This window comes from Mus musculus, chromosome 12 (assembly GCF_000001635.26).
Source record: "Mus musculus strain C57BL/6J chromosome 12, GRCm38.p6 C57BL/6J".
Lineage (NCBI taxonomy): Eukaryota > Metazoa > Chordata > Mammalia > Rodentia > Muridae > Mus > Mus musculus.
In genome coordinates this window covers 87,278,175-87,301,305 of record NC_000078.6, presented here as the reverse complement: position 1 = coordinate 87,301,305, position 23,131 = coordinate 87,278,175, and the positions used below count along the sequence as shown (strand labels likewise).

The 23,131-nt window shown below is 50.8% G+C and overlaps 1 protein-coding gene and 1 long non-coding RNA gene across 6 annotated transcripts; one reads left to right on the top strand and one right to left on the bottom strand.

Annotated features, from left to right (window-relative positions):
* On the bottom strand, positions 1-2,229 carry Gm51956. Of its 3 annotated transcripts, XR_003950111.1 has the most exons (4): positions 1,955-2,229; positions 1,058-1,861; positions 790-963; positions 1-488 (listed from the first exon to the last, which is right to left on the bottom strand). It is a non-coding gene; the product is annotated as a predicted gene, 51956 (long non-coding RNA). The 3 variants fall into 3 exon arrangements; XR_003950109.1 differs by having other exon boundaries at positions 1-963; XR_003950110.1 differs by having other exon boundaries at positions 227-488; positions 790-1,861.
* Ism2 (isthmin 2) lies at positions 1,456-22,668 on the top strand. Of its 3 annotated transcripts, none has more exons than XR_003950040.1 (6): positions 1,456-1,732; positions 14,169-14,411; positions 15,920-16,280; positions 18,520-18,660; positions 18,813-19,006; positions 21,104-22,666. XR_003950040.1 is itself a non-coding variant. In NM_001290302.1 (6 exons), the coding sequence occupies exons 1-6, from the start codon at positions 1,601-1,603 to the stop codon at positions 21,622-21,624; spliced, it is 1,482 nt and encodes a 493-aa protein (NP_001277231.1). In that variant the 3' UTR covers positions 21,625-22,668. The 3 variants fall into 3 exon arrangements, 2 of the variants coding, with proteins under 2 accessions (XP_011242393.1, NP_001277231.1); NM_001290302.1 differs by having other exon boundaries at positions 1,601-1,732; positions 18,923-19,006; positions 21,104-22,668; XM_011244091.3 differs by lacking the exons at positions 15,920-16,280; positions 18,520-18,660; positions 18,813-19,006; positions 21,104-22,666 and adding an exon at positions 14,562-15,002 and having other exon boundaries at positions 1,584-1,732.
* The last annotated feature ends 463 nt before the right edge of the window (positions 22,669-23,131 follow it).

Sequence of the window (23,131 nt, the reverse complement as noted above, 5' to 3'; positions counted from 1 at the left end):
TTATCTTCAAAGTCACTTTTAATCTGGTAAAAAGTGTCAAAAGTATGGCTAAAATATTGGCGGTAGATGTGAAAATATTTATACCAAAAAGAAAAAAAAAAAAAAGAGGGGGCTGGAGAGATGGCTCAGTGGCTGCTCTTCCAGAGATCCGGAGTTCAATTCCCAGCAACCACATGGTGGCTCACAACCATCTGTAATGGGATCCAGTGTCTTCCTCTGTTGTGTGTCTGAAGACATCGACAGTATACGCATATACATAAAATAAATAAACTTTTTTTTTTAAATGTAAAGCTTAACCTTTAGTCCGGTGAATTCAGCTTAATTTAGAAGCCGCTCCCTGGCTAAAATTCTGTTCTCGGTGTTTATCACGTACCAGGCAGCCATCTTCTTAATTTGGATCATGCGAAACTGCCAATATTCAACCCCTTTGACAGGACCCCACAAGCAGGCTGTCACCCAATGCAATGCGTCACCATTCAATTCTGCTGCTGTGGAGAGCAGGGGTAATTTCAAAACAAGACCAAGTAAAAGCAAAACAAAACAAAACCCAGCGCAGCTCTGAGATTTCCACTCTACTTCAGGCACCCCTGAGCAGTCGTAGACCACAGCTTGGTCATAATAGCCACCCTCTCCACTGCCCCCAGGTTCGCTTCCAGGCTCCCTCCTCCCGCCATCCCAGGTAGGTATCACCTTGATTTCATTCTCTCCTATTCTCATCCTACCACCTGGTCTAAGCCACTGCTCCGGAATTCTAGTTGCCCAAAGGTCGCCGTTCAGTGAGTGGCTTACTGTGAAGATCCAACCCGAAGGTCTGGCCGAAAGGGCTGGGCTGTCCTAAGGATCAGCGACACCAGCTGCAGGACGGATCCTCCGACCCCTGCACTCAGGCTTACCCCACCACAGCACACCCGCTGTTCTGGGACTGTGGCTTGTGTGGTCTCCTGGGTCTGACAGTCCTAAAAGCTGAAAGGGGATCGGGAGCTGGGACCGCAATGTGGCGGCGGGCTCCTCATCCCAGGCGACGCTGTTGAACTTCCAAAGTCCCTCGCAAACCTACCTGGCTGCACGCACACTTTTGCCTAAGTTCCAAAGTCTCCCACCGCTCGCCGCCGGTCAGTCGCGCGTCCCTGCCTGTGAGGCCCGGGCTAGTTTGGGAGGCTGTCGCCCGCGCTGTCGAGGAGCGCTCCTGTGGCGCCGCAGCCTTCTCGCCCCTCAGCAGCCCCTCGTGGGACCGCAACTTTCCCGGGACAGGAATTCGCTTGGGGCCGCGACGGCGACAGTGGCGGGGACTGAGGGCGGGGTGGCCGCCAGATCAAAGGAGCCGCCCCGCGGAGCCCGGACGAGTCCCCGAGCGCCGAGGGGCCCCTTGGGGAGGGCGAAGGGGGGTAGAGAGACATGGGGCCACTGACCTCGCTCGCAGACCCCTGCTCACCGGCGGCGCGCACCCGAGCGCGCGCTCCCGCCGCTCCTCGCGAGGTCCCCGCGCGACTGGACGGAGCCTGCGCCGCAGCCCGCGCTCCCGCCCCAGGAGGAGGCGAGGCGGGGCGCGAACGCGCTCCCGAGCCCCGCGGCTCTGGCAGAGCAGCCTGGAAGGGACACGATGCGGCCACCGCCCAGCCGAGCACGGTTCCCGCGCGCCTTGATGCTGCTGGCCGCCCTGCTGGCCACTGGCCGAGGGCTCCCACTGAGGAAGCGAGGTCCCGGGCCCCACGGCCACTCGAGGATGGCGGAGGTGAGTGATGAGCGGGACTGGAGGGACGGAGCAGGGTGGGCACTGGACGATGGCCAGGAGCACTGAGCCCGCAGGAGTTTACACTCTCCACGCGTGGCCGCGAGCCCTGGTGGCGCCGTAACGTACTGGCTGCAGAGGGAAAAGTTGACTGTGGTGCCTGCTCCGCGGTGGCCCGGCTTCTTGGGTCCTACCCACCCCTTCCTCGCCCTGAGCGAACATCACCTGCAGCAGCACACCCCTGAAAAGCCACCCTGGAGCGGAGAGAGGAGATTCCAGGGCTCTGTGGAGTGGTGGCCTGGGGCTACCGACTTGGGCTAAGTGATTCTCTTGAAGCAGCCCCTAAATACTAACCAACCAAGGATTCGAGTTTTCCATTGGGAGTTGAGGCAGGCTGAGGGAGTTAAGGGCGTTCTGCACCTTGCTGGGTGTAGGCTGTCAGCCAGCATTTCTTCAAAGAATGTGTGTCCTGAGATAGAAGAGCATGGCGAAAGAGTGCTGGCTGTGTTAGAAACAGTGTTTCAGTCACCAATCACTGCGGTCTAGCCTTATGCTCTCCTTTCACAGTTTTAGTGGCTATTCCCCGTTCCTGTCCCCATTTCCATGGAGGCTTGTTTGTAATGCAAGAGCCAGCCTGATGTGTAGTCCTCCTCCTCCTCCTTCTTTTCGAGACAGGGTTTCTCTATGTAGCCCTAGCTGTCCTGGAACTCACTCTGTAGACCAGGCTGGCCTCAAACTCAGAAATCCACCTGCCTCTGCCTCCCAAGTGAAGGGATTAAAGGCGTGTGTCACCACTGCCCAGCTGATGGGCTCTTCTTGCCTGGAGCTGTTCTGGAGGAAGACTCCTATTTCCGAAATGGGGAAACTGAGGGGCCAGGACCTATAGGAAACAAGAGATGCTAAATGCATGACTTGGACCGGAGTTTGGGCTATATTGTTAGAGCCCAGACTCCCAGAGCCCTTCAGAGGATGGGAAGGCTCCCTTAAGTTTACATCCCTTAAATATCACAAACCATTGTCACCTCTAAGACATTTTTTTTTCTCCTCAAGTTCCCAGCTTTCCCCAGTAGGAATGTATCCTGTTAATTATAGGGCTGTAATAGGGCTGCCTTCATTCTGGGGCCTGGAATTTGTAGTCCTGGGGGCAGCTGTCTCTTGCTTTGCAAGAAGCCTATCACTGTTCCTAGGCACTGCCATAGGGCCAGATGCTGCCAGATGTTTCCTGAGGGGCACACATCTACTTGGCCATTGTTGAGAAACACGGACATGGACAAATACAGGGATTTCTGACCTGGATGTACCTGGATTTCTAGCATTCAGGCATTTGAAGCAAGACACCTTGTTCGAGGCCATCCAATATGTGCCATGTAGGATCTGGGGCTAGTCTGAGCTACATAGCCACATTTGTCTCAAAGAAAAAGGAAAACAAAACAAAACAAAACAATGAAATAACTAGAAACAACTACCATAGCAACAACGACAAAACAAACACCCAAAAATCAGAGTCTAGCTGCTAACCTAAGGATAATGATAGTGGTCAAATTAAATTGGTTTGGTAGGGCATGGTGACACAGGCTTGTAATCCCAGCACTGGGGAGATTTAGGCATAAGGACAAGAAGCACGAGGTCACTGTCAACTACACCAAGTTTGAGGTGGCACACGCCTTTAATCCCAGCACTGGGGGGGGGGGGGGGGGGGCAGAGCCAGGCGGATTTCTGAGTTCGAAGCCAGCCTGGTCTACAAAGTGAGTTCCAGGACAGCCAGGGCTATACAGAGAAGCCCTGTCTCGAAAAACCAAACAACCACCCAAACACCCAAAAAAAAAAAAAAAAAAAAAAAAAAATTGACTTCATTTCTGTTCACTTGGCATTAATATTTATTTTAGCACTCGTCACTGTGTGTTGTAATTATTTTTAGTATGTTTTAGTATGAGAGAAAAAGTTACTTTAGAGTCAGAATTGTGTCCTTAGGCCCAGGATGGAACTTGGCTGAGAACCTGGCTGAACCCTAAAAAAATTATCTAAACATAGCTGGACACAGGGGCACACACCTTTAATCAAAGCGCTCAGGAGGCAGAGACAGGCAGATATCTTTGGGTCCCAGGCTAGCTAGGGCTACATAGTGAAACCTTGCCTCAAAACAATAGCAAAAAACATAAACACAAATTAGTGCCTGAAATTAAAAAATAAACTTGATGCTCAGGGCCTATGGGGCTGACCCAGATTGTCACTAAGCGTATGACTTAGCTACTTTCTTCACACTTAAAAAAGGGAGCTTGCCTGGCAGTGGTGGCACACGCCTTTAATCCCAGCACTTGGGAGGCAGAGACAGGCAGATTTCTGAGTTCGAGGCCAGCCTGGTCTATAGAGTGAGTGCCAGGACAGCCAGGGCTACACAGAGAAGTCCTGTCTCAAAAGGGGGGAGGGGGGGCGCTAGCCAGTTATGGCTGTGCATACCTGAAATCCTAGCACTCAGGATATGAAGGCATTGCCTCAAATTCAAAGCCAACTTGGTTTGTATAGCAAGTCCTAGGCCAACTAGGGCTACATAATGAGAACCTGTCTGAAAAAAAATACCAAAATATGCCAAACAGTGAGGGTGCATGGCTTTAATTCTAGTACTCGGGAGGCAGAGGCAAAGTGAGTTCCAGGATGAAAAAAACTAATAGGCCTGGAGAGATGACTCAGTTAAGAGCACCGACTGCTCTTCCAGAGGTCCTGAGTTCAATTCCCAACAACCACATGGTGACTCACAACCATCTGTAATAGGATCCGATGCCTTCTTCTGGTGTGTGTGAAGAGAACTACAGTGTACTCATATACATAAAACAATAAATCTTTAAAAAAACCTATTAAATAAATAAATAAAATCAAAAGTAAATAATTGAACCGTAGGGACTGCATGGATATGTTTCCAAAATCTGTAATTTCAGGTCAAGAATTCTATTGAGAAAATGCAGACAGCTATCCCTGGGACCAGGATGCTAAGTCAGAAATAACTGACCCACCCAACAACCTAGCTCCTTAGTGGATCTATAAAAGCAAAAAGTGTAATCCCACAATTAAGCTGAAGCAAGGGAACCATGAATTCAATGTTATTCCTGGCTATGTGGCAAGATCCCCTGTCTACAACAACAAAAAACAAATCAAAGAGATTTTAGACATAGATGGGAACAAGGTAGGCCTCGGAGAGCTGTTCCAGAAAGGTTTGCACGTCCTCACGTGTATGTCCCAGGCTGCTTATCTGATGTTGACCAGATGTCACAATGCCAGCTGTTGCCAATTTGGTTTCCGTGCCTGCCTGCATCAGCTTGTTTTGTATGTGTTGTTATTTCTGGGGGTGGGGTGGGGGTGGGGGTGGGAGGTTGCCTTTTGAGACAAGCTTTTACCCCAAAGTCTAGGCTGGCCTGGAGCTCACTAGATAGCTCAGGCTAGCCTTGAACTCAGGACAGTCCTTCCCCAGCCTCCTGACCGCTGGGATCACAGGTGTAGGCCACCACACCTGGCTTCCCTGGCCATGGTTGAGAAACCTGACTCCTGACAAATCGAGGCCCTTGAGGCAGATGTGGTTGAACATCCCTGTTGAACATTCCAACACTGAGAAGAATCAGCAACTCTGTGAACCAAATGTGTCACCTTTGACTCCAGAAGGCCTGACACTGAGCCTCAGTTTACATCCACAGTAAAATGGGTTCAAGAATCCGTTTTTGTGAACTGTAGTGCTGAGTAAGAAACCTTTGGACTCAAAGTTATAATCATTTCCAAGGGCAGAAGCCAAATGTGTTGAGAGGTAGGCACAGTATGACAAAGCTCTACCCCCTGTCCCATTGAGACAAAATGTCTCCTGGACACCCACAGAGCTTGGCCTCTCTTGGGTGTTATTTAATTCTCAGGTAGCAATGCAGAAATGAATAGTGGGGTCCAATAACACCCAGGATTCAAACTCAACTTTGTGCCCTTAGGTGCCTTACCTCGGCACCCATTGGCTATGCCTGGCAAGATGTGAGAAGGTCAAGAGAGGACCAGAGGACATGATGCAAAAGAGAAATGAGGACAATTCTTCTGGGCTCAGAGTCCTCGGGACAAGGGCTCACCCAGCTGCAGGGATCTTGTCCCCGTGGTAGGAAGCACTCTGAAGGACTGAATACAGAGGAAGGGGCTTGGGAGTCCTGACAGACCTGCAGTGTCGTACCTGGCAGGAGCTATAATCAGCAGCATGCTCCTCATCCCTTGTCTGTAAAATTGCAGGAAAGCAAACCCACATGGCGTGGGAGAGGAGGGGAGAGGAGGGGGGGGGCAGCCTGGAGATGCAGGTGTTTTCCTAGAGGTGACCCTTCTGTGCCTGGAGCCTTTCCGTCTGACCCATCAGGGAGGGAGCTACATGCAGCTATGTAATACCAAACCTAGAGCTTGTCTTGGCTGCCTCCTCCTGCAGCTGCCCACCTCCCTGGGCCTTCTAGACCCTCCAGACCCTGCCTCCCCCTCAGTGGGGAACAAAGGAGATATGGTTAAGGGTAAGAAGGAGCTGGCAGATGAGGGGGCTGGAGGCCTGGATGTGGATCTCAGCAGGCTAATCTCAGTAGGTTCCTTCCCGCTTCCCCATCAGGTATTCTTTCAAGGGTCGGAAACAAGCCTGGGGATGTAGCTCAGTTGGCAAAGTTCTTGCTTAGAATACACAAAACCCTAGGAGGAAATTCTCTAGCACAGCATAAAACCGGATATGGTGCCAGGTACTGGTGGTGCTTGCCTTTAAGGTAGAGACAGGTAGATCTCTGACTTTGAGGCCAGCCTGGTCTACAGATCAAATTCTAGAACAGCCAGGGCTACATAGGGAAACCCTGTCCTTTTTTTTTTTTAAAGATGTATGCCTGGCAGTGGTGGCACATGCCTTTAATCCCAGCACTCGGGAGGCAGAGGCAGGAGGATTTCTGAGTTCGAGGCCAGCCTGGTCTACAAAGTGAGTTCCAGGACAGCCAGGGCTACACAGAGAAACCCTGTCTCGAAAAACCAACAAAACAAAACAATAACAATAATGATCAGAGATATAAAAGGAGGATATGATAGTGTCCTAGTGTCCTGTTTATTCAGCATACAGCCCACCTCGGGTACCACCCCTGTCTGGAGTTAGCAAGGCACTAAAGTTCAGAGGGCAGACTCCTGCCTGACCTGACATCTCAGATGCCACTCTCCAGCCTCTTCTCTGATCATTGGCACAGGGTGATTGATATAGGACCGACACAAAAGGTAGTTGTGGAGATCCAGAGACCCAGTCCATGGCGTTGCCCAGTAGGCCTGGCTGCATAGCTGTGAGCCTTGGAATCTCAACAGCAGCGAGAGCAGAGCAGTCAACCCAAGTGGGCCCTGTGAGCACACCGTGAGGCCTGGCCTGTACTGGGAAAGGAGAGCTTTGCCAGCGGTGCTCATGTGACACTGAGGGGAGGGGCTTTCAGGTCTCCACTGGGTGCCAGTGTTGCTGGTAGAACAGTCTGTACTACTCAGGAGGGGAGCAGAGAGGGCAAACCTCGTCCCATGCCCCTACCCATGACATCATGACTGGCCATAGCAACTCGGTGTATAGTCAGGTTCTGTGTGCATGGGCCTTAGCAGCTGGGCTTCAGGGAGTTGACAACAGAGACCTACACCTGGGTCCAGATTCTGGTTGGGACAAGCTCCTGATCTCTAAGGCACAGAAGAAGTACAAGGGTGGGAACAGGCCAGTGGCCAAGTTTGGCCCTGTGGTGGTGAAGGGGATCAGAAGATTGACCCCCATCTGGAAACACTTGGGTCAGTGCTGCCTGGCCAAACCAAGGAGTGTGTGTGTGTGTGTGTGTGTGTGTGTGTGAGAGAGAGAGAGAGAGAGAGAGAGAGAGAGAGAGAGAGAACATGCAGCAAAAAGAAAAAGGGTTGCCATTGTCAATCATGAGAATGGAGCTATGTATTTTGAACATCTGCTCTGAGATGCCATACGGGAACTTAGCAGATAAGAAAGACTGTCCTGGGCTGGAGAGTTGGCTCAGTGGTTAAGAGCACTGACTGCTCTACCAGAGGTCCTGAGTTCAGTTCCCAGCAGAAGCCACATGGTGGTGGCTCACAACCATCTGTAATGGGATCTGATGCCCTCTTCTGGTGTGTCTGTGTACTCATATACATAAAATAAATAAATCTTAGAAAGAAAGGAAGGGGGCTGGTGAGATGGCTCAGTGGGTAAGAGCACCCAACTGCTCTTCCGAAGGTCTGGAGTTCAAATCCCAGCAACCACATGGTGGCTCACAACCATCTGTAAGAAGATCTGACTCCCTCTTCTGGAGTGTCTGAAGACAGCTACAGTGTACTAGCATATAATAAATAAATAAATCTTAAAAAAAAAAAAAGGGAAGGAAGGAAGGAAGGAAGGAAGGAAGGAAGAAAGAAAGAAAGGCTGTCCTCTAGGGAAGAGGGGTGATTTGTTTGTTCTTGAGAGAGGATCTCTCTCACTACGTAGCCCAGGCTAGCCTTGATAGCCTTGAGTCCTTGGTTCTTTTATCCCAGACTCCCAGGTGCTGGGATTACAGATGTGTGCCACCATACCTGCTGTATTGGTTGGTCTTGTGTGTCAACTTGACACAAGCTGGAGTTAACACAGAGAAAGGAGTCTCCCTTTGGGAAATGCCTCCATGAGATCCAGCTGCAAGGCATTGTCTCAATTAGTGATCAAGGGGGGAGGGCCCAGCCCATTGTGGGTGGTGCCATCCCTGGGCTGGTAGCCTTGGATTCTATAAGAAAGCAAAACTGAGCAAGCCAGGGAAAGCAATCCAGTAAGCAACATCCCTCCATGGTCTCTGCATCAGTTCCTGCTTCCTGACCTGCTTGAGTTCCAGTCCTGGCTTCCTTTGGTGATGAACAGCAATGTGGAAGTGTAAGCTGAATAAACCTCTTCAACTTTCTACTTGGTCATGATGTTTTGTGCAGGGATACAGACCTTGTCTAAGATACCTGGCTATAGACAGATATCCTTTAAAAAAAAAAAAGAATTATTTATTTTATGTATATAAGTACACTGTAGACACACACCATAAGAGGGCGTCGGATTCCATTACAGAAGGATGTGAGCCACCATGTGGTTTCTGGGAATTGAACTCAGGACCTCTAGAAGACCAGTCAGTCCTCTTAACTGCTGAGCCATCTCTGTAGCCCCTGACAGATATTCTTTTTTTTTTTTTTTTTTTTTTTTTTGGTTTTTCGAGACAGGGTTTCTCTGTATAGCCCTGGCTGTCCTGGAACTCACTTTGTAGACCAGGCTGGCCTCGAACTCAGAAATCCTCCTGCCTCTGCCTCCCGAGTGCTGGGATTAAAGGCGTGCGCCACCATGCCCGGCTTCAGATATTCTTTTTTAAGAAAATGTTTTAAATTCTCTTGTATGGGTATGTTCACATGGTTTTAGGTGCTCTTAAAGGCCAGACGAGGTCATAGGATCCTCTGGAGCTGGAGTGACAGGTGATTATGAGCTGCCTTATGTGAGTGCTGGGAACCAAACTTGGTCACTCTTTCAACTCCCTGACCAGTTATTCTTAAGCAAGTCAGAGCCTCAGAGGACGAGAGTATATGTGCTGTGAGGGTCTGCATCAGTGGGAGTGCATACTCTGACTCGGCTAAGATGTAAAGGCAGTGGTGGCACATTCCTTTAATTCCAGCACTCAGGAGGCAGTGGCAAACAGATCTCTTGAGTTCCAGGCCAGTCTGATCTACAGAGCGAGTTCCAGGACAGCCAGGGCTACACAGAGAAACCCTGTCTCAAACAAACAAAACAAACAGAGAGATATAAAGTACCCTACAGAAGAGTGCCCAGCCAGCGGGTGCGCACAGCCTGTCTTCCCTCTTCACTGGGGCCATTGTGACCACCTCTGGGGTACCAGTACAAGATCAACAACCCTCTCAGATGGTCCCCACTGTTCTTTTAATTCCAAAATTGCAATAGCTGTCCTAGATCAATAGCTGAACCCAGATCAGGTCACGGGGCTCCAGCCATATGCAACTGGCAGAGAAGTTGGTGAACATGGAAGCCCCTTGTGAAGAAGAAGGGTGGCACATACGGGTCATTACCATGTGCATGCATGCATGCATGTGCGTGTGCGTGTGCATGTGCATCTGTGTGCCTGCTTGATAGTATGTGTGTACTCTCACAGGCATGTGCAGTCAAACATGAGTCCTGACATGGTTATCACCACCTCTGATATCTTTCAGTAGCCTCTTGCTCTCCATGAACTCTAGAACATTAACATAACAGAGGTCGGTTGCTGGTTCATTCATTCACTTGGCAGTGACTTACTGAGTTCCTACAGGTCATTATCGGTCACTGTGAGGAGCTGGGGACATGGGAACAAAGAAGGTGACTTTCTGCCTCTGACTGACAGGCCGCAAGTAGAGCTCACCCAGGCATGGGAAGTCGGGTGCACCGGGGTTACAGGTCAGGTCTCCTGGGTGCTCTGCTCATGCATGCACTTCCAGACCTTACATGCAGGTGTCAATCAATGCCCAGGAGTCTGAGGGCTTTTCTTTCTTTCTTTCTTTCTTTCTTTCTTTCTTTCTTTCTTTCTTTCTTTCTTTCTTTCTTTCTTTCTTTCTTCCTTCCTTCCTTCCTTCCTTCCTTTCTTTCTTTCTTTCTTTCTTTCTTTCTTCTTTTTTTTATTATTATTACCATTATTATTTTAGGTATATATGGGTATTTTATCTGCTTGATGTCTGGACACCATTTGTGTACCTGATGCCCTCAGAGACCAGAAGCTGGAACTGGAGTAAAAGGCAGGGTGCTGGGAATTGAATGTGGGGCCTCTGGGGGGAGCTGCCAGTGCTCTTAGACACTGAACCAACCCTTCAGCCTCAGTCTGGGATCTTTTCACTAGTGGAGAGTCTATCCACAGCTGTTCATAGCTAGCCTGAAAGTCGTCAATGCCTGGTAGAACTGGTGGATGGGCACCCTGGTTCTTTCCCCTACGGGGGGGAGGGGGGGAAGCAGGCACCACCCCAGGTCCCAAAGTCGCCTGCTAGGACAGAGAGCTCCTGATGCCCACTGTGGTCCCAGCTCGGTGACATTCTGCTAGTGTCTTCCTTTCCAGTCCCTGCTGTGTCTCCCAGGGTCACCTTCCAAAAGAACCACCTGTATTTAGCTCTTTTTAGGGCCCCAAGGACCCCCACATAGGACTTCTCTGTTCCTCTAGAACCCCAACAGTTCCCCAGAGGTTGCTTTCTGGTCCAAGAGGCTCCTGGAGTGTACGGAGGAAGGGCAGCTTGGGCATCGAGGACCCAAGGTCAAGGCTTTCCCTGGCTTTAGTTGTCCTTGGGGACTGGGAGAGAAGATGGTAGGGAGGGATGAGAAGCAATGTTCTGCATGCCTTCAGATAGCAGGGTCTGGGCTAGGCTCTACCATTATTGTTCCCATATTGTAGATAAGGGTCAAAGGTTAGCGTTCACATCAGGTAGTTACTACTCTGCATAGCAGTATTTCTGGCTGCTGGTCACTAGGTGCCACCCCTCTCCCTCCAACAGTCACCCATATCTCCAAACTTAGCAAGCCTTTCCCAGATGAAAATCACAGTTTCACCACTGTAACCCACCACCTCCTACTTGTGACAAGAGCATCCAGACCAGCCACCAAAGCCACCCAAGACTACCTGTATGTGGCTGAGGCTGCAGCAGAGTGGGGTTTCTGAGCAAAGAGTCAGGACCGTCAGGCTATGGAGGTGTGCTACAGGAAGTCAGTATCAGAGATGCTCAGGTCTTCAAATGAGTCAGTAGAGGGGTGCATCATCCATCTGTACCACGTTGCTTTGACCCAGCAAGAAGCTGACCCCAAGGCTAAGAGGGCAGATGTGTGATCTGGGCTCTAGTGTTTGGTGTTGGAGCCTTGGAGGCCATAGAAAGGGATATCCATGTGGAAGAGACAGAGTTTGAATCTCTGCAGCTTTGCAAGAGAAGAGGGAATGAGAGAGAGAGAAAAAAAATATCTAGACTGATTGAGCAGCCAGATTGAGAAAGGAACAGACTCAGTATTCCTAACCTGTAGTCATGGAGAAGGAAGGGAAAGAGTATAAACCCTGGTCCCAGAGTGCCCGGTTCAAAGCCTGGCTCCACCACTCAACATCTGTGTGACCTTAGGAAGGGCATTTGCCCCTCCGTACCTTCGTTGCTATTGTCTATAAAGGTGGAATGGGAACTAGTACCTGCCAGCAGACCCGGTTGGAAGATGCATGCACAATAGAGTGTTTAGAATAAGAAACAGAGGGTGTGGCTCAGGTAATGGAGTGTTCAACTAGCATACAAGGAAGCCCTGGGATGGATCCCTGACATCACATAAAAACAGGTATGGTGGCACACATTTGTTAAGTAGAAGCAGGAAGGTCAGGTGTTCAAGGCCAGCCTCAGCTACATGAAACCCTGTCTCATAGACAAACAAGTATATGTGAATAATGCCTGGGAGGTTGGCGTATTAGGTCAGTTGGTAAAGAACTTTACAGGGCTGGGTCAGAGCCCACACCTTTAATCCCAGCACTCAAGGAGAGGCAGGCAAAACACTCAGACACATAAAATTAAAATTTAATTTTCTTTTTTTTTTTCTTTTTGTATTTTTGAGACAGAGTATCTCTGTGTAGCTTTGGCTGTCCTGGAATTTACTCTGTAGACCAGGCTGGCCTTGAACTCACAGAGATCTGCCTGCCTCTGCCTCCCGAGTGCTGGGATTAAAGCTGTGTGCCACTACTGCCTGGCATAAGAACACTATTTTTAAAGGTGGATAGTATCTGAAGAATGACAGCCAAAGCTATACTTCAGCCTCCACAGGCATGCGCACATGTGCATCTGCATATGTGAACACACACACACACACACACACACACACACACACACACACACCCTAGTGCCTGCTACACAGTACATGCTATGGTGTCTAGTAAGAAAATTATAACTTTCCGTTTATGTAAGACTTTTCATTCTCGTTTGGCAGGGCACTCACTTCATTGAAGGCCTAGGTAGAAAGTGGAACTGGCCTTTGGAGCCATTCTTACCTGACTTTTCGGAAGAAGTTGCTCCATGCTGCACAAGAGACTAGGTTTGAAGGGGCAAGGCTGGGGCCTGGGGAGGACCCACCAAGGTGTCCCTGGAAAGAGCTCCCCTGCCTTGCCATGGGTACTGGGGAACAGAAATAGGTATTAGGCATAGAGGCCAATGCCGATGGATCATCTGGGGTAAAAGCTGAGGAGCGCTAGGAATAGCCAGGGGCTTCTTCCCCTCACTATCTCAGCTGACAAAAGATAGTTCTGGCTTGGGCACTTTGAATACGAATGGCCCCCATAGACCACAGATTTGAATTCTCAGTCATCAGGCACTATTTGAGAAGGATTAGGGGGTGTGGCCCTGTTGGAGGAAGTGTGTCACTGGAGGTAGGCTTTGAAGTTTCAAAAGTCTAAGCCAGGCCCAGCTTCTCTTTCTCTCAGTCTATGGATTAGGATGTAAAATCTCAGCTACTTCTCCAGCACCATGCCTGCCTTCCTGCCCGCTGTCACACTCCCTGCCATGATGACAGTGGACTAAGCCTCTGAAACTGTAAGCCAGCACCCCTCCCCCCCCCCACCTGAAATTAAATGTTTTTCTTTTATAAGAGTTGCTTTGGTCATGGTGTCTCTTCATAGCAGTGGAACAGTGACTAAGACAGACACCATGTACAAGTGGTAGAGGGACAGACTAGCTAACAGACAGTTACATGAGCAGAGTAGAAGAAATGAGGTATAAGGTCATCAGGCCAGAGGAGATGTCAAGGAGTTTGCCATTGAGTAGATTCTGAGGACAGGGCCACACATCCGGGTTATGCGGAGGCGACGGGATCAGGCCTGCTGCCCGCACCCTGGTATGACCAGGCTCATCCCTGGGAACCTTTCTGCTCTTTGTGTGTGTGTGTGTGTGTGTGTGTGTGTGTGTGTGTGTGTGGTAGGGCATATAGAGTAAGGAGACAAGGATCTGAGGCAGGGACTGAAAACAGCACTTTGGAGCTACTGGTGTGGGTAGCAGTTTCCTCCTCCTGGGTCTCTTCCTCTGAACTATAAGTAAGCTGGGCTGTGTAGTGCATCCTGGCCTCTGCTGTGGAAAGCTTTGTGGGCTGTCAAGAGGCTCAGGAGGTAAGCCTGATCCCCTAGAACCCACGTGGAAGAAGAGAACCTATCCCTGAAAGTCCCACGTGTTCACTAGAGCCCTATGTGGCATACACACACAGACACAGGGGAGAAAAAGGTTGAAAAAAAGACCACTTAGTGAACACAGTCCATTTTTCTCTGCTTCGATGCACCCCACCCACCCACTAGAGCCATCAAAGCTTTCTAAACATGTGCTCCAGGTGCTCACAGTCACAGCCAGGCCCAGGCTTCCTGCCTCCAGAAGCTGACTTTGGTCACTCCGCTTCCCTTCTCTTACCTAGGCCTCCCCTGCCCCAGATCTCAGCTCCCCAAAGGAGAAGAACACAACACCAGGATTCCCTGGAGACCATCTGCAGACAGAACCATGTCAGCCCGGGTGCCAGACCATCCCTGAGCCAGCAGCTCTGACTCTGGGTACAGCCACATCTCCCAGGACCCTGGAACACACCCCTCTGCTGCTGGAGCTGCAGAAGCTACCAGGGTTGGCCAACACAGACTTGAGCGCACCAAACCCCAACATCCAGGTGAGATTGGAGAGTCATTGTTTGCCTAGGGGAACCTCGAGGAGGTGCTAGGCTGGCAACTGAGCCTAACCCTTATTCTGCTGCTGGCTGTGTGAAGACAGTGGACTCCTGATGCATTGTGAGAAGAGTATCTGCCCCTCTACTTGCCAGAAAGTCTGTTGGCTCTGGAGACTTGACCCTGGATGTAGCAGGGGACAAAGCCAGCAGGACTATCTTGAGGACCTAGTACATGGACACCCTGCCCCTGATTCTGCCGCAGGTCCTGGAATGTGGCAGAGACCTGCTAGAATGTCCTACAGGTGTGACCTCCTCCCATTTGACCCAAAAACCTTACTGCATGCAGGAAAGGGATTCGGTTTGAAATGGGGGGGGGGTGCTGGAGCATGGGAAAGCCCACAAAAGGGTGTTCCAGGAAAGCCAGCCAGAAGTCCTGCACTGCCTATCCTGAATCTTCAAGGACAGCAGATTCACCTGTTCATATACTTTCATCCAGAAGAAAGACTGCAAAAGTCAGAACATTTTATAATTGTTTTAAAGCCTATCTGTCTGCTTGGTTTGTTTGTTTGTTTGTTTGTTTTTTAAAGTGCACATACTCAGGGGAGTGGTGGCACACACCTTTAATTCCAGCACTTGGGAGGCAGAGGCAGGTGGATTTCTGAGTTTGAGGCCAGCCTGGTCTACAGAGTGAGTTCCAGGACAGCCAGAGCTACACACACACACACACACACACACACACACACACACACACACACACACACACACACACACACACAGAGTGCACATACATACAAAAGTTGCAAGTGTACCCACTAGTGATGGATGCCAGCCATACAGGTGATGCTCAACTTCCTTCTTTGAGTGTTTTGTTATTGTTGTTGTTGTTTCAGGACTCTGTGTAGCCCTGGCTGTCCTGGAACTCACTCTGTAGACCAGGCTGGCCTCACACTCACGGCGATCTGCCTGCCTCTGCGCCCCAAGTGCTGGGATTGAAAGTATCACCACCACATCCAGCTCGCTTTCTTCTTTGTATTTTGCTATTCTTTTCCCTCCTGAGTTTTGTCCTGTGACCTCTTCTTATTTGAAAGTGCCTGAGAATAATTCATATCCACGGCAGTGGTTCCGTGTGCGTGGTTAGTGCAGTTGGAACGGTCCTGAGGGCGATCTGGGCATCTGACACATGACCTTACCCACCCCTGACTCATCCCCACCACCCCTGCCCTGCTCTGGGCTGTTTCTGGATGGTAGAGGCAGAATTCCAAACAGCTTCTCCTGAACCAGTGGGTCTGGCACCTGCTGGATTTGCCTCAATGCATCTACATTCAGATGATTCTGGCATGCAGAAAGTCCTACCCAGTGTCCCTTGCCCATTGAGAGGCCATGGTAAGGCAGGCAAGGTTGCAGACTCAGTGGCAAGGGTGGGACTTGACTTCTGGTTCAAACCCACCTTCTCCTGTCTGGAGTCCTCTGCTGAGCCTGCCCTCTCTGGCACATGTCGGTCCTTCCCACAGGTGACCATCGAGGTGGTGCAGGACCCTCAGACTGAGGTAGAGATGGACCTGCCTTCTGAGCCCAGCAATCTCTGGCCCCTGCATGCCCCTAGCTGGTTGCCCACCAAGGAATTCTTTTGGCCCCTCTTCTGGGGCTACCAGGAAGGTGAAGAAGGAGCCACCAGCCTCAGAGACAGGGCTCCAGGGGAAGCAGAGGTGGAAGGAGGAAAGGACTATGCTGTGGAGTATGGCGAGGGTGAGGACCAAAGGGGAACTGAAGAAGGCGAGGCTGAGGAGCCTTGGTCCAGCGGGGCCATAGACAACTGGGACTATGGCTGGTTGGGTCCTCAGGAACAAGACTTCCAACAACCAGACAGCTATGGTGAGTAGTCTGGCTTGGCATGCCCAGCTGTTGCCCTACGAGGTCCAGAGTGGGAATGAGTTGGGGGAGGGGGGAGGAGGAGTACCTCCCAGGCAGGGAGCACTGGGCAGGTCAGCAGCCTGGCCTGTGCAGATTCCATTGAAAGCTCAAAAGTGACTTTCAGTTTTAAGGGTTTCTTTTTCGGCAATATTTGACTTTCGCAACAGCCCTGAGCTCCTCTAAGCAAAAGCTATTCAACAGTATAGATATTCCTATTTGTCACTTGAATACTCACTCACCCTGCTTCTCAGCAGCCCAGTGTTCCCAGGCAAGTCACTCAACCTCTTTGTATCTCAGTTCTGTCCTTTCTAAAACAGGTAATAATGTTTCTAAACGGCATAGGGTTGATTGTAACAGGAAATAAACAAGCTTATATACATCTGGGCCTGGTAGTACACAAACAGCAGCCTCAGGATTCAAGAGGCCGAGGCAGGAGACTGAGAGAGGTCGGGCTGGGCTGTGTAGTGAGTTCCAGCCCTGCCTGAGCTACCTTGAGACCATGCCTCAAAAAAAAAAAAAAAAAAAAAAAAAAAAAAAAAAACTCTTGGTCAGGCTGTTGAGATGACTGGTGGAAGGGATGACTAACCATCCCTTGTAATGCAAGTGTGAGGACCAGAGTTCAAGTCTCAGGGGGAAAGAAATAGCCAGCTGAGGTGCAGCAGCAGCAGCACACCGGGGGTCCCAGCATGTTGGAGGCAGAGGCAGGCAATTTCCCCCAGAGCAAGCGGACTGGCCACACCAGCCGAAAAGGGCAAGCTCTGGGTTTAGCAAGGGGCCCTGTGTCCATATGTAAAGTAGAATGTTATTTAAAAACAGATCCCATGTCAACCTGGGGCCTACCTACCCACACATGCACACATGTATTCTCGAACATGTGTACCTCCACCTACATGAGCACACTAGCTCTCGTGCCACATGCTCACACATACGCCAAGAGTATGTGCATGAGATAAAGCGCTTCCTGGCTCTTCTGTTATACCTCCTGATGCCCACGGCCTGCTGGGATGGCCACACGTACTCCTCACTCCTCATGTTCTACCTCCCTTAGCCTCTGGGTTCAATCTCACTCTCTCCAGGGAGCCCTGAGGTGCCCAGGATTAAGACGAGGTCACACCAGCTCTTTGATTTCCTAAATGGATGTAAATAGACCTTTCAGCTTTTCTCCCTTCATTGTCCTCCCTAGCTAGCTAGCCTGAGGCCTGTCTTGAAGCTAGGAGAAAATTAGTGTGCTGACCTGTAGTGCTCCACGCTGAGTCACAGAGTCAGATGTAAATAGACCTTTCTGGAATTTAAGCTTTCCTCTCATTTTCTTCCTGCTGGCCATAGCTGGCCTGAGATCTGTCTTGAGGAAGTTAGGAGAGAATCGGTGCGCAGACCTGTGTGGCCTCAGAGCCTCAGAGCACAGGTCCCGGCCTGGGGGTTTGAGCTTCCTCAGATCAGGAAAATCAATCTTTTCCTTCCTCCCTCCCTCCCTCCCTCCCTCCCTTCCTTCCTTCCTTTCTCTCTCTCTTTCTTTTCTTTCTTCCTTTCCTTCTTTCTTCCTTTCTTTCTTCTTTCTTTCTTTCATTCATTCTTTCCTTTTAAGATTTATTTAGTTTATGTATATGAGTACACAGTACACGGTAGCTGTCTTCAGACACACCAGAAGAGGGCATCAGATCCCATTACAGATGGTTGTGAGCCACCATGTGGTTGCTGGGAATTGAACTCAGGACCTCTGGAAGAGCAGTCAGCGCTCTTAACCATTGAGCCATTTCTCCAGCCCAACGTTGGATTTCTTATCCTTCTTCCCTCGAGTCCCCACTGCTGGGATTGCAGGCATTTATCACTGTACCCGGTACCAAGGTAGAACTCAGGGCTGTATGCGTGCTAGACAAGCACACTATCCAGTCCTCTTCCTTGGTTCTGATGGATATGAAAACACCAGCTCAGAAATGTTAGTGGATTTCCTAAGGTCACGCTGATAGAGAGAGCCCTTGGGCTTCTAGACCCAAGTTTGTTCTGTGCCCATAGGACCTCTTGACCCATTTGCACAGGCTGTTCACTGCACAAGGACTTCTAACTGAGGGGACAGGTGGGGCTGGAATCCAGTCACGCTCCATACATTGGCCAGGGATAAAGGGGGTGCCTTTTGCCAATTTACAACAGTGTGCCCTGCGGGCTGAGTACACTCATCTTGGCCCCTTACTATTCAACCCAGACTGTGAACCCCAGGAGGAGTGGAGCACCTGGTCTCCCTGCAACGGGAGCTGCGGCAGCGGATACCAGCAGAGAACGCGACCCTGCGGCTATGCCTGCACTGCCACAGAGTCCCGAGTCTGCGACCTTGCCCCCTGTCCTGGTGAGACGAGCTCTGGCGCCTGCACGGGAGTGGCTAACACGGCTCACACTGTGACCTTGCTTCTCTGGGAATGTGAACATGGGATACTTGCACGAAGGGTGGGCTTCGGAGAGGGGTACGGGAAGCTCACAAATATGGTGGTCCTGTCCCAGGCCTGTCTCAACTGCTGTGGGCACCAAGAGCCTAGTGAGGGCTGGGCTTCCCTATCGGGAGCACAGAGTGCCCTGGGGCACCACCAGCCTGGACTCCTCTCTTCCCAAAGGCACCGCAGAGGAGAACACGTTGGGCTTTCCCAGTGAGGGGTGGCAGCCCCTTGCCCACAATGCAACGGATATGCTTGATCCAGGTTAGTTGGGGGTTAGACCTTGCTGTTGGGTCTTGGGGACCCTCTCTCTTGGGAGGATGGGGCATCACCAGGAGCACATCTTCCTGTGGGTGGGATTGGAGCCAAGTATCCTTGCCCAGCTCCAGGTTCCTAGGAGGTAGGGGGTCTTGATGGAAACCCCAGAGGAGAAGCTGAGGGTAACAGAAAGAGGGGGCTTTCTACTTCTCCCTGGTGGGCTCCATCTGGGGAGGTGCCTGTCCAAATGAGCCAGGGTTCCAATATCCTGAGCTGCTTCTTGCAGACAGCAGGACATAGGCCTTGCTTTGCCAGCACACTTCCTGTTGGTGTTCTTGGGCCTTATCTGCACCCCGTAAGGCATGGCTCATGAGTCTAAATTCCACAAAATGAAATGGAAGCTTCCTGAATCTGTGTGGTGTACCAGGGAGAGAGGGGAGGAAGCAGCAGAAATAAGGAGCTACAGGAGCCCAGAACAGCTGAGTCCTAAGAAAGGCAGTTAAGAAAAAAATCAGACAGGAGTTGGGGGTTGGGGGGAAGCCTCATGCTTTTAATCCCAACACTTGGGAGGCAGAAGCAAGTGTATCACTCACTGAGTTTGGGGCCAGCCTGGTCTACAGAGCCAGTATAGACAGACAGACAGGGTTATACAGAGAAACTCAGTCTTGAAAAGCCTAAAGAAGATGAAGAGGAGGAAGAGATGAAGAAGAGGAAGAAGAATTATTGATCAGCAGATGAAAACATTTGGATCGAGGTTCAAGGCACCTTTGGCTACATGAGACCCTGTTTCTTTTAGGAGAGAGAGAAGAAAAAAGGAGAGCAGAGCAGTATCCAAAACACTGAAACACTTCTTGGTTAAAAATCTCTTGTCACTTCTTAGTTAAAAATCTCTTGTCTCAGCCCAGGCGGTGGTGGCACACGCCTTTAATCCCAGCACTCGGGAGGCAGAAGCAGGCGGATTTCTGAGTTCGAGGCCAGCCTGGTCTACAAAGTGAGTTCCAGGACAGCCAGGGCTACACAGAGAAACCCTGTCTCGAAAAAGCCCCCCCCCCCCCCAAAAAAAAAAATCTCTTGTCTCTTTGAGCTGGAGAGATGATGGTTCACAGTCAAGAGCACTGGCTGCTCTCCCAGAGAACCAAGGTTCATTTCTAGCACCCACATGGAGGCTTCAGTCTGAGAGAATCTAACATACCATTCTCTCCTCGGTGGGCTCTGCATATATGTGATACACAGACATACATGTAGGCAAACATCCATGCACATAAAGGGAGTAAACACAAGACAAAAGCTGCTGGTCTCGGCTGAAGATGGGGCTAGCTCAGCTGGGAGAAAGCTTGTCTATCACTTCTGGGGCCTGGGGTTCAATCGCAGCAGGGCATTTACAAGGCGTGGCAATGCATGTCTGTAATCTTAGCATTTGGAAGATGGAGACGGGAGAACTGAAAGTTCAAAAGTTCCTCAGCTACGTAGCAGGTTTGAGACCAGCTTAGAAAATGTGAGACCCTGCCTCATAGAACAAAAACATCAAAAAAACTATATCCCCACATTTCCCAGACCCCTCCCATGATCCCAGGATCTTTTCCACAGTCCAGAACCTAAAAGGTGATATCAGTGTCCCTCAGGGGGCTTCCAGTCCAAAGCCAGTATTCTGAGCTATAGAAAGCTTCCTGCTTTGGGTGCCTGGATGGTGCGGGCTATCCTTTATCTGCTCTATGTCATATATATAAAATAATTTTAAAAATAATTTATTTTTATTTTATGTACACTAGTGTTTTGCCTGCATGTGTGTCTGTGTGAGAGTGTCAGATCTTGTAGTTAGTTACAGACAATTGTGAGCTGCCACATGGATGCTGGGCATTGAACCCAGGTCCTCTGGAAGAGCAGTCAGTTGTCTTAACCACTGAGCCATCTCTTCAGCCCCCCCATCCATATCTTTCTTGATTCCTACTTCTGTTCCAAAGGCCTTCCTGAGCCCCAGCTGGGGTTTTGCACGTTCTCTCCACATGACTGATCCTGATCAGCCCTCCTTGCTACCAAGGGCCTGGGGAGCTGGCAGGCAGCTCTGATCAGCAGCACTCTCCTGTGCCCCCTTACCCTCTGCAGATGTGGACAGCTGTGAGAAGTGGCTGAACTGCAAGAGTGACTTCCTAGCTAACTACCTGAGCCAAGTGCTCAAGGACCTGCCCAGTTGCCCGTGTGCATACCCTCTGGAGGCAGTGTACAGCGCCGCCGTGAGCCTGCAGGACGAACATCAGGGTCGCAGCTTCCAGTGGCGGGATGCGAGTAGCCCACAAGAGCGCTTGGACATCTACCAGCCTACTGCGCGCTACTGCCTGCGTTCCATGCTGTCTAGTGAGAGCAGCACCTTGGCTGCCCAGCACTGCTGCTATGATGAAGGCAGCCGGTTGCTGACCCGTGGCAAAGGGGCAGGGGCCCCGGACTTAGTCAGCACTGACTTTTCACCTGAGCTTCACTTCAAGGTAGATAGGCTGCCCTGGATCCTGTGTAAGGGGGACTGGAGCCGCTACCACACTGTGCGCCCCCCCAACAATGGCCGGGCTTGCACAGACAACCCACCAGAGGAAGAGTACCTGGCTCAATTGCAGGAGGCCAAAGAGTACTAAAGAGGAATTAGAGCATGCTCCTTCTGCCCTTTACCCTGCCCCTGCTCAGACTGGGCAACTATTAGGGCTCATCTGAGAGGCCGTCAGGCATGCATATCTCCCTCTTATGACCCTGAGTCAGGAGAACTCAAGCGTCTCAGGGTCTGGTGAGAAGGTTGGAGGGTGTGTCAGGCACAAGGCCTCTGGGATGTGTTGGGAAGGGGAGGAGCTATCCCAGTTTGGCCATGGGTCTTTCCCTCTCTCTAGGAATGGGGCCCTTCTGCCTTTCCCTCTGTTCGGGATTGAGCCAAGGTGGTCCAGACACATCCCAGTTCCCAGGATCTGTTGTGAATCCCTTAGACCCCCACCCCACCCACCCATCTACCCTAGGGCCAGTTGTGGAAGAACACAGGGAGGGGTGGGGCAAGATAGGACAGTCCTTTCATCTGACCCTAAAGCTGCTTTTTGCTGGGCTGGCAGAACCAGGGTGACCACCCCTCCTTGTGGCACACAGCTTCTACCCTGTCCCATGTGGTGAGGCGGTCAGCGGAGCTGAGGGGAGATTGCTTCCAGTCAGGGAACCACCAGCTGTTTCCCGTCCCCAGATGATAGACATGCGCAGGCTACCACCGCCATGGCAGCCAGGCTTGGGTTGAACTCAGTACTAAGGGTGGGTTCAGGAGGGATCATGCACCTGTCGCAAGTGTGACAGGGCAGAGGGTCCCGATATTGGATGTGGGCCATTTATGGTGTTGGTACCCACACCAGTTGCCCACTTAACGCCCCCCCGCCCCCCCACCCCGTGTGGCACCCCTGAAAGCACTGGACTTGGACTTGGGAGATGGGTGCTTTGGCTCCCAGCACACTGTGCCTTTTCCCGGACACCTCTCATCCCCAAACCATACTTTCTTGGTTTCTCTGGAGCTGAAATATTGTAGACTTTCTGTTTCTATTCACAAATCTCCGATAGGGGCTTGGTAGGGAACTTGAGTTCCAGCCCCATCCACAGCTGTCCAGAAGCTGTCCTGGGATCCTCAGCAATAAAGCACTTTATTTTTACATACAGTTTGATAAAGGATTTGGGGCCTGGCAGGATGGAGAATGCAGGGGCCCTTATCGCCCAGCTCAAGCTCCCATTGGCTGGCTTTGTGGTCACCAAGGCCACAGCTTCTTTCCCTTTCCTGAAGCAGCCGCCCTCAGCGCTCCAGGAATGCAGAGACTAGACTAACCCTTTCACACCCAGAAAGGGCCGCCTTGGAGCCTGCCTAGGAGCTGGCTAGACCTCAGAGGCACAAAACCCCACATTTATGACACAGGTAACTGCATCTACTCCACAGGGAAGTGGTGTCATTTCTTCACGTGACTGGCTTGGAGGGGATCCAACTTGAAATGGGAGGTGTACCTAGACCCTCATCAGACACCCTACTTTCATCTCTGGCATTTGGGGAAAGGAACGAGTTATGTCAGGATATGTCTTAGTCTGATCTAAAAACCTGTCTACATATGTTCTGCTGCAAAGAGATTAGTG